General features: G+C 40.5%; 1 protein-coding gene across 6 annotated transcripts in view; it reads left to right on the plus strand.

Moving 5' to 3' along the window:
- Positions 1-9,773: 9,773 nt before the first annotated feature.
- Positions 9,774-14,959, plus strand: part of LOC123744880 (proton-coupled zinc antiporter SLC30A5) — a 170,506-nt gene continuing 165,320 nt past the window's right edge. For 3 of the 6 annotated variants that reach the window (XM_045725126.2, XM_045725115.2, XM_045725105.2), the window contains exons 1-2: positions 9,997-10,188; positions 14,436-14,529. In XM_045725126.2, coding sequence (XP_045581082.1) covers positions 14,453-14,529 — 77 coding nt within the window. In that variant the 5' untranslated portion in view covers positions 9,997-10,188; positions 14,436-14,452. The other 3 variants (XM_045725121.2, XM_069321941.1, XM_069321940.1) reach the window with 3 other exon arrangements.

Genomic DNA, 14,959 nt, shown 5'->3' on the forward strand with positions numbered 1-14,959 from the left:
CATAAACAGTATGCCTATGCACTCTGCACCAGGCCCGGATTCTTGGAACTCCATATTCATCAAGAACTGTAAAAAAACATTATCGCAGGCCCTCCACATTCTGTGGAGACAAAGCCTAGATACTGGCGTTATTCCTGATATACTAAAAACAGCAGAGATAGCACCACTTCATAAAGGAGGAAATAAGGCAGAGGCAAAAAATTACAGACCGATAGCACTAACATCGCACATTATAAAAAATTTTGAGAGAGTGCTAAGAAGTAAGATCCGTGGTGTCTGATTAAGCAGTCTCCGTGGTGTAGTGGTAAGACACTCGCCTGGCGTTCCGCGAGCGCTATGTCATGGGTTCGTATCCTGGCCGGGGAGGATTTACTGGGCGCAATTCCTTAACTGTAGCCTCTGTTTAACGCAACAGTAAAATGTGTACTTGGATGAAAAAACGATTCTTCGCGGCAGGGGATCGTATTCCAGGGACCATAGGATTAAGGACTTGCCCGAAACGCTACGCGTACTAGTGGCTGTACAAGAATGTAACAACTTTTGTATATATCTCAAAAAAAAAAAAAACAAAGATCACAAAATACATGGAATCACAGCATCTCCATAACCCCGGACAACATGGTTTCAGAACAGGGCGCTCTTGCCTGTCGCAGTTGCTGGACCACTATGATATGGCATTAGATGCTACCTTACCTTGAGGTTACCTTGAGGTGCTTCCGGGGCTTAGCGTCCCCGCGGCCCGGTCGTCGACCAGGCCTCCTGGTTGCCTGATCAACCAGGCTGTTGGACGCGGCTGCTCGCAGCCTGACGTATGAGTCACAGCCTGGTTGATCAGGTATCCTTTGGAGGTGCTTATCCAGTTCTCTCTTGAATACTGTGAGGAGTCGGCCAGTTATGCCCCTTATGTGTAGTGGAAGCGTGTTGAACAGTCTCGCTATGGAAGACAAACAAAACGCTGATGTAATTTACACAGATTTCGCAAAAGCTTTTGAATAATGTGACCATGGCGTTATTGCACATAAAATGCGTTCAAAAGGAATTACCGGAAAAATAGGCAGATGGATCTCCAATTTCCTGACCAACAGAACCCAATGTGTAATAGTCAACAAAATAAAATCCAGCCCATTAACCGTGAAGAGCTCAGTCCCCCAGGGTACTGTGCTTGCTCCAGTACTTTTTCTCATCCTCATATCGGACATAGACAAGAACACAACCTATAGCACTGTATCATCCTTTGCAGATGACACTAGGATCTTCATGAGAGTAGGCAACATAGAGGACACGGCAAACCTCCAGTCAGATGTAGATCAGGTCTTTCTATAGGCTACAGAAAATAATATGGTGTTTAACGAAGATAAGTTCCAGCTCATGCGCTATGGAAAAAATGAAAATATAAAAACGGAAACCACGTACAAAACTCAGGCAAATCATAACATAGAACGAAAAGGCAATGTAAAGGATCTGGGTGTACTCATGTCGGAAGACCTTACCTTTAAAGAACACAATAAAGTATCCGTCACAACTGCAAGAAAAATGACAGGTTGGATAACAAGAACTTTTCACACTAGAGATGCTATACCGATGATGACACTTTTCAAAACGCTTGTGCTCTCTAGAGTGGAGTACTGCTGCACAATGACAGCCCCTTTCAAAGCTGGAGAAATTGCTGACCTGGAGAGCGTGCAGAGATCCTTTACTGCTAGAATCCACTCAGTAAAACACCTAAACTATTGGGACCGACTAAAGAGCCTAAATCTGTACTCCCTTGAGCGCAGGCGGGAGAGATACATAATAATTTACACGTGGAAAATATTAGAGGGGCTGGTCCCAAACCTGCACACAGAAATAACATCACATGAGACCAGAAGACATGGCAGGATGTGCAGAATACCCCCGTTGAAAAGCGGAGGTGCAACAGGTACTCTGAGAGAGAACTCTATCAACATCAGAGGCCCGAGACTGTTCAACACGCTTCTGCTACACATAAGGGGCATAACTGGCAATCCCCTCACAGTGTTCAAGAGAGAACTGGATAAGCACCTCCAAAGGATACCTGATCAACCAGGCTGTGACTCATACGTCAGGCTGCGAGCAGCCGCGTCCAACAGCCTGGTTGATCAGCCCAGCAACCAGGAGGCCTGGTCGACGACCGGGCCGCGGGGACGCTAAGCCCCGGAAGCACCTCAAGGTAAGGTAACCTCAAGGTAAGGTAAGGTACATTACTGTCGCCGCCCCCGTACACTGTCGCCGCACCCGTACATTACTGCCCCCTCCCCTGTACATTACAGCCCCTGCCCCCGTACACTGTCGCCGTCCCCGTACACTCTCGTTGCCCCTATTCATTACTGCCCCCGCCCCCGTAACCTCCTCCCCTGTACATTATAATAATAATAATAATAATTTATTCACAAGAAGGTACAATGGGTTGGTGAGATTACATAAGATTGATATTTGTATATTCTTGCAAAGCTACTAACACGCATAGCGTTTCGAGCAGGTCCTTAATTTAACAGATAATTATAAGTAGGTAATTTGTAGCAAAATTTAAAAAAGTTAACAGGTACATTATAAGAAAACTAATAGGTACATTTTAGTATAATTTGAGGATTATCAACAGGTACATTGTAGCATAATTTGAGGCTTATTTCTAGGTACATTGTAGTAAAAGTTGCGCTCAACATAACCACGATATAAAATGATGGCAGTGATTACTACGGTGAAGTTAAATGACTTAGGCACATATTTTGGGGTTGAACACGATACAGTGCAAGTGTGAAGCACTAGGTAGGAAACTATGAGCATGAAATTAGGTACTCTTTCTTGTTACTTTTGAATTAGGGGGTAGGTTGGGCAGCTTTTTAATTCATTAGGGAGTGAGTTCCATCGAATAGGTCCCTTTAGAATAGGTCCCATAGAATAGGTCCCAGGGTGGGACTCAACACTCCTCCCTGAGGTGTGCCGAGTTCAAAGGATTTCGCACCTGACATACAACCTTGATACTACACCTGAGCCTTCCTTTCGTGAAGATAATCCCCTATCCAGCGCAATAATCTCCCTTTAACACCAAGACCAGCTAATTCATATAAGATAACCTCTTTGTTGGCTTTATCAAAAGCTCCTTGCAAATCAATAAAAATTTTACAATAATCATTATCATTAGCTAGACATTTAATAATACAGTCAGAAGTACTTTTGCCTCTGAGGAACCCGAACAAATTACTAGACCTATCACCTATATAATAGGTGATCAGCTGATCACCTATTATATATAAAAGTCTATTTAAAATGATCCTCTCCATCATTTTGCAAAAACACGAGGTTAAGGACACAGGTCTGTACTCTCCATTGGCTTTAGGGATAGGGATGATCATAGTTTTTTTTCCATTTACTGGGAATACTGCCGTCTTTATAACTAATATTAAAGAGATCTAACAGTGGACTTTTCGTCATAATGGCAAGTTCATTAAGTATTTCATAAGTTACTCCATCCTCCCCAGGGGCGGTAGATTTCCCAACTTTAATCGCCGTTATTAGTTCTTCTCTGGTATTAATACCTGTGCAAGTGACATCACCACTGTTACGTGCTGTAAGTATAAAATCCTTTCTTAGATCTTTCCAGAATCTAATGACTCTCTCGTTACAGAGATGAACTAAATTTGGCAGCTTCCGCCCATTTATTTACGAGACCATTTGCTATTCCTAGGCTTGGGTACAAATATTACTGGGAATATGGGATAGGTGTTCATGATAATGACACGAAGTGTAAACTATGTGGTATGTTAAGGTCTCACACCCTTGCCCATTATGTTCTTGATTGCCCGTTGATTAATGTATATAGAAACACTGAGATAAGGACTGTTCAAATCAAATCAAATCAAATGTTTATTTAGGTAAGGTACATACATACAAGAGATTTTACAAAGAGTGATGGATTTATAGATAGGGCTAGTACATACAATGCCTAAAGCCACTATTACGCACAGGGTTTAGGGCATGAAAAACTTAAATGACTAAAGTTCCTGAACAAATAGCCTGGATGTGTCACAACGGAAATGCTGATGATATTCTGGAGAGATATAAGAATTTTGCACCAAGACTGTAATCTTTTGTTGAATTATCTGCAGGTCTCTTGCAAATTGTCTATAGAGTATACCTAAGTCATAAAAGTATTTGTGTGTACGTCTGATACCATACTACTTATGTAAAGGAGGAAATGTATATGTTTATCTCTCAGAATGTTCGGCAATATGTATATTGTTTGTGATGTGTCTATATATGTATGAACACGTTGTATTGAACAGGGTGAGAATAGCTTGAGCTACCTCATCCCTTTGTGTGTATTTTACCTCAATAAACTTATTTGAATTTGAATTTGCAATTCCTTGCGGGTCAGGATGTGCAACAAAATTATGCTTTTTACTCCTTACTTTATTTACGTCTTGCCAGATTTCCTTCAAGTTTCTGTTACTCCCAACTTTCTCTGCAAACTCCTGCCAATACTTGCTCCTAATTTCCTTTCTCGTCTCCCCACACAGCCTAGCAACTGCCAGTAAAGCATTGTTCCCTTCCTCAGTCCTACCATTCCTATTCCAATCCCTGTGAGCTCTCCTCGTTGTTAATGTCCACCCCTTAAGCATCTTGTCCTGTGTATAATTTTCTTTTCTGGGGGGACACTTTTTTATACTAGATGTTTTCCGGTTCAATGTTGCATTAAATGCATCTACCTCCTTAATTAGATCTTTATAAAATGCTTCTGCCGAAACTGGCTTATATGTATCATACCAAGACTTAATATGACCAACAAGACCCTTTAATTCTCCCTCACTAAACTCTAACCTTTTCCTCTGAAGGCAGGTATTCTACAGTAAGACAATTTCCCTCTATGCCTTCAGCATTTATCAAACAAGCATAATCTAATCTCCCTCCCATCATTTGAGTAGGAGAGGGCTCGCCCAGCAGTTGAACATCTTCATGTTCCTGCAAAAACTGGTACCATCTGCAACCATTCCTATTTGCTTTACCTTTTGATCCTAAAGCTGGATGTCTGGCATTAAAATCCCCTACCACAAGTGTATCTTCAGAAAAGAAGGAATCTGGCAAGTATCTTAAATTAAGGGAGCTATCAGAGATGTATAGATTAATGAAATTTAACTCTCGGGCTTGTAACTGTATCCGCAAACTAATACTTTCAATACCTCTATATCTCTGAGGGATTCCAGTTACCTCGGCAGGTATGGTACTTTTGACATAACATGAGACCCCCCTAGTTCCTCCATCAGTATATAAGTGAAAACCTGTATAGCCATTTAGCCTCAGTTCTACCATCCCTAACCCCAGTTTCCTGGAGTGCTACTATGTCAATATTCTTTCTAAGAGTATAATAGTGAACATCCACCGCTCTAGTTTTTAATCCATTAACGTTCCAAGATAATATTTTCAATCTACTTTCATCCATGATTAATAAAACTACCTTTGCCCTGTCCGTCACATTTCATGAAATACGAGAGTACCTTAGAGCTAGACTTCCTCCCAACGCAGTAACATTTTTGCTTTCTCCATACTGAATTTTGTAACTAGCTCATCAAGATTGTAACTTGCTTAGCTAAATGAATTGTGGGGTTCAGTCCCTGAGCCCATTATGTGCCTCTGTAACCCTTTCCACTACCGCCCACAAGGTGGGTATGGGGTGCATAATAAATGAACTAAACTAAACTCCTCACTTGCACAACTACTACAAACATCGAAGAAAATATTATTCATATCTATTTTCTTTTTTATTTCTGTATACCGTTTTACTTTAACCTTTGTTTCAACATTTGTCACTACAGGAGGATGAACACCGCGAACACTACTAGAAACTGTATTTTCCTGACTATCCTCTATCATCGATACGTCATGCTCTTCCTTACTTTCTTCTACGCACGTTTCACTTTCCATTTCACGTCCCGTTTCACCACCATCTTCACCCCGTCTACCCTCCGTAGCTAAGTTTTCTAATGCCTCAATCCTCTTGTCAACACACAGAAATCACAATAGCGTGATGCATCAAATGAACAAATCCACAAGGGCCGTGATGAGGTTCGAACCCTCATCACGGCCCTTGTGGATTTGTTCATCTTGTCTAGTTTTTCTTTTTTAGATATTCCAAGATTTGAGTACCAACCTCCGAGTTCACTATATTGTCCTAAACCTTATTTCCACAAGGTTTCATTTTTTCAACTGCATTGCCTACTTTCCCTAGGCTCGCCTTAATTGTCTCCGTTCCTTTCTTCCACACATTGTTCAAATGGGCTGTCGTTGGCTTCCGGCTGTTTCCTCCATGTTCCTGCTGCACAATCTTGCCTTCCTTCGAAGATACATCTATCCTGCTTGTAGGACCCGTCCTAGAGTCCCTCAGATAAGGCTTCACCAGCAACACATGCAAGATGTTGCATTTATCGACATTAAGATTCAGATTCAGATTCTTTATTCAGGTAAAGGTACATACATTGCAGATGAGTTACAAACATAATGTCGGATTTAAAGAAAGAGCTAGTACATACAATACCTAAAGCCACTACTACGTATAGCGTTACAGGCAAGGTGAGGGGGGGGGACACTTAGACTAAAACTTAATACTAATTGAGATTAAAGTATAAATTGTGTTGAAAAATACAAAATAAAGAAAGGGGGGAACATGGCAGAAAATAGCATATATACAATTTGGTCAACAAACAGCATTGTTTAAAACAGTAAGACAATGTTTAAAATAGTAAGACATATGGGTTGACATTTAGGGGTAAGGTAGGTTACATGGAGTTAATTCGGTAGAACTTAGTTTTTATCTTAAACTGGTTGGGAGAGGTACAGCCTTTCACATGATTGGGAAGGTCATTCCACATTCTGGGTCCCTTGATTTGTAACGCATTTCTAGTTTGATTAATTTAAGTCGTACTCTTGGAATATCAAATATGTGGAATGACCTTCCCAATCATGTTAAAGACTGTACCTCTCTCAACCAGTTTAAGATAAAAAATAAGCACTACCTAATAAATTCCCTGTAACCTACCTTACCCCTATATTGTCAACCCATGTCTGTTATTTTTAAACAATGCTGTTTGTCGACCTAATTGTATTTTTGCTGTTTTTCTGCCATGTTCCCCCTTTATTACTTTTATTTTTTTCTCAACACATTTTATACTTTAATTTCAATTAGTATTAAGTTTAAGTCTTTAATGTTTTTCCTGCCCGACACGCTTTGCGTAATAGTGGCTTTAGGCATTGGTCTAAGCTCTTGTCAATATGGTTTCAGACCCCAAAAAAGCCCTAACGATGCACTTATTAGTATGATTAACTTGATACATGCAGCTCTTGACAAAAGTGAGTTCCCTGTTGGGATATTTGTGGACCTACATAAGGCTTTTGACACTGTCAACCACCAAAACCTTCTTCTTAAATTACATCATTATGGAGTCAGAGGTCACTCCATGCAATACCTTCAGTCCTATCTTACTGACAGGCTCCAGTATGTTTCTGTGAATAATTCCATTTCTCTGACACTACCTATAAACATCGGTGTTCCACAGGGCAGCATACTTGGCCCTCTACTCTTTCTCATCTACATTAATGACCTTCCAAATGCCTCTCAACACCTCAAACCAATTTTATTTACTGATGACACAACTTTCATCTTCTCCAGTCCTGACCCTCTTGCTCTAAATGTCACTGTGAATACTGAACTAAATAAAGTTCATCTTTGGCTAACTGCTAATAAACTCATCCTTAACATTGACAAAACTTTCTATATTTTGTTTGGTAATAAATCCTCAAATGAATAAACAATATACAAATCAGTAGTAAAGTTGATGGTAAATTCCTTGGTGTCCTCATCGATAACAAGCTGAATTTCCAGGGACACATTCTAAATATAGCAAAAAAAAAAAAAAATTTCTTAAACTGTTGGCGTTCTTTCTAAGATCAGATATTATGTTCCTCGCCCTGCCCTGGTGACACTCTATTACTCTCTCATCTATCCTTATCTCAACTATGGTATTTGTGCTTGGCATTCTACTACCCAAAATCATTTACATCCTCTAATTACCCAACACAAAGCTGCTATTAGAACAATATCAAACTCTGGCCCCAGATAGCACTCGGTACCCTTACTCAAATCTCTGAATATGTTAGATATTAAGTCACTGCACATCCTCTCTTGTGTACTCTATATATTTAAAACTCTGAATTGTAATGTCAATCCTGACCTTCAACGCTTCCTAGAAGGTTATAACAGAACTCATGTGCACCACACCAGAAACAAATACTTATTTGATATTCCAAGAGTTAGACTTAATCAAACTAGGACTTAATCAAACTTAATCAAACTAGGCTCTACGAATCAAGGGACTCAGAATGTGGAATGACCTTCCCAATTATGTCAAAGATTGTACCTCTCTCAACCAGTTTAAGATGAAAACTAAGTACTACCTAATTAACTCCATGTAACCTACCTTACTTCTAAATGTCAACCCATGTTTTACTATTAAAAAAAATGCTGTTTGTTAACCAATTTGTATATTGGCTATTTTCTACCATGTTCCCCCCCTTTTTTAATCTTTTATTATTTTTTTAATTCAACACAATTTATACTTTAAGCTCGATTACTATTAAGTACTATTAAGTAAAAGCTGTCCAACTTTTGCATCATTGAAAAACAAAACTAAAAAGTACCTAATTTCATCTTCATAGTTTTTTACCTTTTGCTTTAAAATTGCACTGTATCTATTGCTACTCAATCTCCCAATCTTTATATACCCAATCGGAACATCTTTACCATTGTGATCATTGCTGTCTTCTTATATGTGCTATCAATCTGCTGTATGGTGTCTATTAATCTTGTTTAAATTACCAATCAAGCTGTCAATGTAATCAATCAGAGCTTTAATATACCAATGTGCTTTAATATACTTACTAATCTCTCTCATTTCATTTTTTTCTTGCAATGTATCTGTTATCATTTTATTAAATCTGCTAAAATTTACCTACTTAAAATTTCCTGTTACATTAAGGACGAAACGCTGCGCGTTCTAGTGACTTTACAAGATTGTAAATACTATGCTATGTATTCTCACAAACCCAATATACTTTCTTGTATAGGGCGCATCCGATCCCACGATCGTCGTCGCCCCTAAATCAACACAACTTTCTTGTATATAAATAAATAAATAAATAAATAAATAAATAAATAAATAAATAAATAGATAAATAAATAAATAAGTTTTAGTCTAAGTGTTTTTTTTCCCACCTCTCCTTAATTGCCCGAAACGCTATGCGTACTAGTGGCTTTAGGTATTGTATGTTCTACCTCTATCTTTAAATCTAGCAGAATGTTTGTACTGTAACGCTGCAACTATGTATGTACTGTTCCTAAATAAATTATTATTATTATTATTATTATTATTATTATTATTATTATTATTATTATTATTATTATTATTATTATTATTATTATTATTATTATTATTATTATTATTATTATTATTATTATTATTATTATTATTATTATTATTATTATTATTATTATTATTATTATTATTATTATTATTATTATTATTATTATTATTATTATTATTATTATTATTATTATTACAATAAATCATACCGGGCACTACAATGAACTCTTCCGTTTATGTCAACTCTAAATAGAATATAAAATATTTGAGATTAATTGGAAAGTTAGAGTAATACATAATTCTAATTTATATATGTATGTGCTATGTATATATATCAGAGTATGAGATGTAGCACCTGAGTTGTTGTGGTGCGCGCGTCATACCTGGGCCCGGGACGCCTTGCTACTCCAACATTTGCTCATATCACTCATTCACTCTCCACCTCATTATTGCAACACGTAAGATATTACTGTTATTACATCCGGCGTTGCGTGTGTAGTATAGTGTGTTCCCTAGAAAGTGTTTGAGCGTCGTAATTAAGCAGTGGTTGCGCAGGCCAGCCATGTTTGTTATGGTCAGACTTGTTGTGAGGAAAGTGGCGACTGCGCAAAATCATGTGTTTTTAAAACTACAGTATATGCTTCTATTGATGGTTGACGTGTACACCAGTGCTGGTCAGGTGGCGAAGTCCCTGTTGACTCTAAGTTGTACAGAATTCATCAAAAGCTTGTATTTGTATATCATTATAGTATAGGTGAAGGTACGTCTTGCTACAGGTGTTGTTAATTTAATTTTAATTTTGGGCCGAGGGGCAAGTTTATTGGGTAGTGCCAGTCAACCTGCGAGTGAACATACCGCCATAGTGACAGTATTGGGCAGCGTCACTTTTCCTGTGAGTGAATATACCACCATAGTGACAGTATTGTCACTATGCCCGAAACGCTGAACGGTACGGGCCCGAAACGCCCGGTATGACACTGCCGAAACGCTGCGCGTACTAGTGGCTTTACAAGATTGTAAATACTATACTATGTATTCTCTCAAACCCAGTGTACCTTCTTGTATATAAATAAATAAGTAAATAAGTATTGGGCAGCGCCAGTCATCCTGTGAGTGAACATACTACCAGAGAGACAGTATTCGGCAGCGACACGTGATATGTGGACTGGGTGTATTGGAGTACAAACAAGGAACTAAACTCACAGGACTCCGGGTCTCGAAGGTGTCACCGACCCAACAGGCAGCATGACTGAAGGACAACCAGTGAGTGTCACCCTGAGACAAGGGTGACCCTTCAAATTTGTATGAATCGAGATGGGACCCAGGGGTCGTATCTATTGGACCAAAGAGACCCTGTGGAGTTTCTCGAGACCCTTAGTCGCATATCTCGCTAAGGGAAGCCCAGGCAGGGTACTGCTAACCGGCGCCCAAAGTTACCAATCAAATTGCTAAAGCTGAACCCCCGGGATGTGTACGCTCACGGGGGTCCTTATGGAGGACCACTAAGATATAATTGGGTGTGACCAAAACCAAGAGGTGACGGGAGACATCTCCCGTCACGCAGGGTGCACTCGCACCTCCACAGATCTCTAGTATCGGCTCTTGATACTGGTAATGGCTCAAAAGGGCCACCACTAACGGGCTATTCATGCCCGTGCTACCTTTTGGGTGGCTTAATCTTCATCAATCAATCACCAAGGGGCAGACCCCCCCACCAGGCAGGAAAACAAAAACAAAAGAAAAACCCTGCAAGAGGACAACGTACCCTGGCGGAACAGAGCCTGCTGCTATGAGAGGTGAAAACTAGCTGCACAGTACCCTGCACCCCAACCAGTGACGAAAATACCCCGTACCCAGAGGCAAACAGTGGTGCATGAAACACCACAGCTGACTTCAAAGGTGGTCAGTCACTGAGCAGAAAAAGACCTTGCGGACGTAGACCCCAAGGTGACTTATGAAAGGTGGCCCCCAAGCCCCAAGGACAGTACTTACATGGCACCTCGGGAAGGGGACCCTAGGCGCATGCAGCCCGAGTATTTGTGAATTAACTTCTGGCTCGCGCACCACCACTGAGACAAAACCACACCACCAGGCACAGAGCTGGAAACACAAAGAGCCAGAGGCACATGACCTTGCCAGTTCACATCAGCCATGGAACTGCAGGGTGGATAGCCGACACAGGGGTCTGGGGCTCCCCCCTTACCCCCTCCCTGGGAGAGGAGGGTTGTGCAGACAGAGGTGCGGTGATGTGGTGATGTCGTGCTCGTTTGCTCGTGTTCATTTAGGGAGTCTATTAGTTCAGTTTTCAGTAACAATATTTTAACCAAAATCGGGGGTTTGTTTTGGGGCGCTTACCTTTCTGGGTGCCTGACCCGGTCGATGGCAGACATAGAATGCTTCCAACCACTCGGGCATTTCTATAGGCCATTGCTCCTCGTGCCTCTGAGGGCCAGATTCTGGCTCGTGGTCCCCGTAGGCCTAGAACTCCATGTGCATTGACTGATGGCAGGGTCTAATACATTCATATCAGCCCGGTTATCTCCAGGGAGCCTCTGTGTTGCTCAGAAAATTGGCGTTTCATTACATTCAACGCTGGTTTTATGATATAACATTCAAGAACATATCTAGCAAAAGCTCCTAAATATCTATATATATTTACTACAGTAAAATTGAATGCACGGAAATTACGTTTACTACCCTGTTTTGACAAGATACATATTGTAACTGTTCAGCATTGTTACGTCAACAAGGTGGAAAAACATTTTCTTGGTCCACTTCACTGTTTTCCGTACACACACTACTGCCCCCACCATCATATCACATTTATCCACCAAACGCATGTTGATGTTATAGTCCAAGACACAATCTGACTTATAGATTAGTTCTCTGGTGGTTCTGTTCACTTTGCCACTGTCCAGCATTGTTCCAGTGTGAATGGTGGTTAACATGTTCACTTCACGCCTGTCTTTCCATCGCACTGAAAGTATTCCACCTGTTTTTCTGAGCTTGCAATCACCAACCTGCATAGCACCTGGAAACACTGGTATTTCCCTTCGTTTTCCCTTCACTGTGCCACACACTCCAGTTCTATTATCAAGCAAGAACCTAGTTAGCAAGGGACTGGTATAATAGTTGTGTGTAATATGTGGCCCTTGTTCAGATATGGTGCAAGCAGTGACTTCTTCACAACACTACCTGAGAGGCCATGTTGGTCATTAGCAGGAATGTCTACATTTGTACCCGTATACATTATCATATGTAAGACAATTCCTGTTTCACAGTCACAGAGTACAAAGAATTTCAATCCAAATCGGTGGCGTTTGGAGGGAATATACTGCTTGAAGGCAAGACGTCCTTTGAAAAACACAAGGAATTCGTCAATCACAAGCTTCTGAGCTGGTACGTAGAAATCCCTGTATTTTCCAATAAGTTCATTCAGGACGTGCCCTACCTTCCAAAGTCTATCGTCATCATTCCGGTCTTCATCATTTGCAAAGTGAAGACACCTGAGGATTATCGCATATCGGTCTCAAGACATATATTTGCCGAACATTGGTGTTGGAACAGTATGGTCTTTGCTCCAATAATGGTCGATTACATGTTTGACACAATGTTTCATCAACATACACAGTGCCAAAAACACATACATTTCACCTACAGTCGTATCTTTCCATCGCTGCAAACGTGAAAAATCTGATAACTCTTCCTCATCAATGAGATCACTCGCATATTTGTTCGTCTTGTGAACAAGATGTTCCATTAGCGGCTCATCAAAATATGCAGTAAAATAGTCCATTTCACACATATCTGCACCTTTATCAGGGAAAATGTCTAATTCCAACATCTGAATTATCAAAAACAGGAATTTGTGGAACAAAGTCTGTCCCATCACTCCACACAAAAACACTGGGTGTCTTTCGAGAGCCAATAGCGGCACCACGGCGAGGAAACCGTGGACCAGGAGCTGAAGCAGGTCTAGGAACAGTAGGGGGGGGGGGGGCAGGGACGGTGATGGAAAATTCCTCGATGTTGAGGGTCTTTGTTCATGTGGTGCCATGCGGTGCCGCATGGCTTGGCCAGATGCTGCTGACGCGACAAATTGTCGCTTGGCAACACCACACACTCCACTTGCACTAGCGAAACTATTATCCGATTCTAAGTTACTAAAACCGGAAAATGATTCACCTTCAGACTCGTCGAGCAAAACATCAATATCTTGCAAGGGAGCATATGAACTGTGTGTTCTTGCACAAATTGGGGTCGAGTGAGGGCGAGGAGGCATGGGCGAGATGCTACATAGCCCTGGTGGAGCCAGCATGTTTACACTCGTCGTCGGTCGTATCCACCTCTGAGGGCTGTGTGTAGTCATGATCAAAGTCTGAGTCGTCAATATCAGACTCATCACCATCCGGGAACAAATTACGATTAATTTCGTCCTTGGTCAGAGGTCGCGAGGAACGCCTTGCTGAGCGGGGTCGGTCGTTGGAACTTTATGCGCTTGCCATGGTGTCCACCGGGTAACTGAGGCCAGTACACAAAGGGGACCCACGCTGGATTTTATTCCCAGGCGGGGTTTGTTTATGGTCGGTTGAGGCTTGCTGATGACTACCCCTATCCCACGCGGGGCGTTTAAATTATAGCGCTAGACACGAAATCATATATAAATGATATGTGCGGTTTCGGTTTTGTCACTGATATCATATATATATGATATGCGCGGTTTGAGGGTTAAATTGTGTGTGTTAGTGACTGCAAGAATGTATACCTTCTTGTATATAAATAAATACTATGTACTCTCATAAACCCACTGTACCTTCTTGTATATAAATAAATAAAAATACTGTAATAAATATATAAGAGATTATCTATGGGAGCTACTGGAGGACACTAAGAGAGAGCATTTCATTACATTCAACACTTTATTTTTAATGTACATGTACTGGATATTAATCATCACTTGTCCTTTTAGAAGTAAGTTTATACTCATGAAGTGCTGGTTTCTTGCAGGGTAAATCCAGAGTAAAATGCGAAGTAGCCCTAATTTGGGATTCATTGATGGATCAGCAAGTAGAGTCATCTACCCTCCTACCAAGATATCATGGTGAGATTAACTTTTGTGGTTTTTCTTGGTTTTAACACGTTTTAACAATAAAACATTTGTGGTTTAACTTCATGTTGGATATCTTTTATTTCAATACATCCTTCTCAATGTGTAGAAAAACCTTTAGCTTATTACAAAGTAATTTGTTTATATGCACTAATTATGCAGATGCAAAAATTTACCCCATTTAGTCTCATTAATTTTCTCAAGCCCTTCCCATGATCAGCCCATAAAGATTTAATAATTACATAGATATTTACGTGAGTGTGGGTACAGGATTAAAGCTTCGCTCATGGTGTCCCATCTTCCCAGTACTTTTTTTCATGGAATGTTTTAAAACTACTGATGGTTTTGGCTTCCACCACCTTCTCACTTGACTTGTTCCAACCATCTACCAGTCTGTTTGCAAAAGTGAACTTTTATTGTTTTT

The sequence above is a fragment of the Procambarus clarkii genome, chromosome 10, assembly GCF_040958095.1.
Source record: "Procambarus clarkii isolate CNS0578487 chromosome 10, FALCON_Pclarkii_2.0, whole genome shotgun sequence".
Taxonomy (NCBI): Eukaryota; Metazoa; Arthropoda; class Malacostraca; order Decapoda; family Cambaridae; genus Procambarus; species Procambarus clarkii.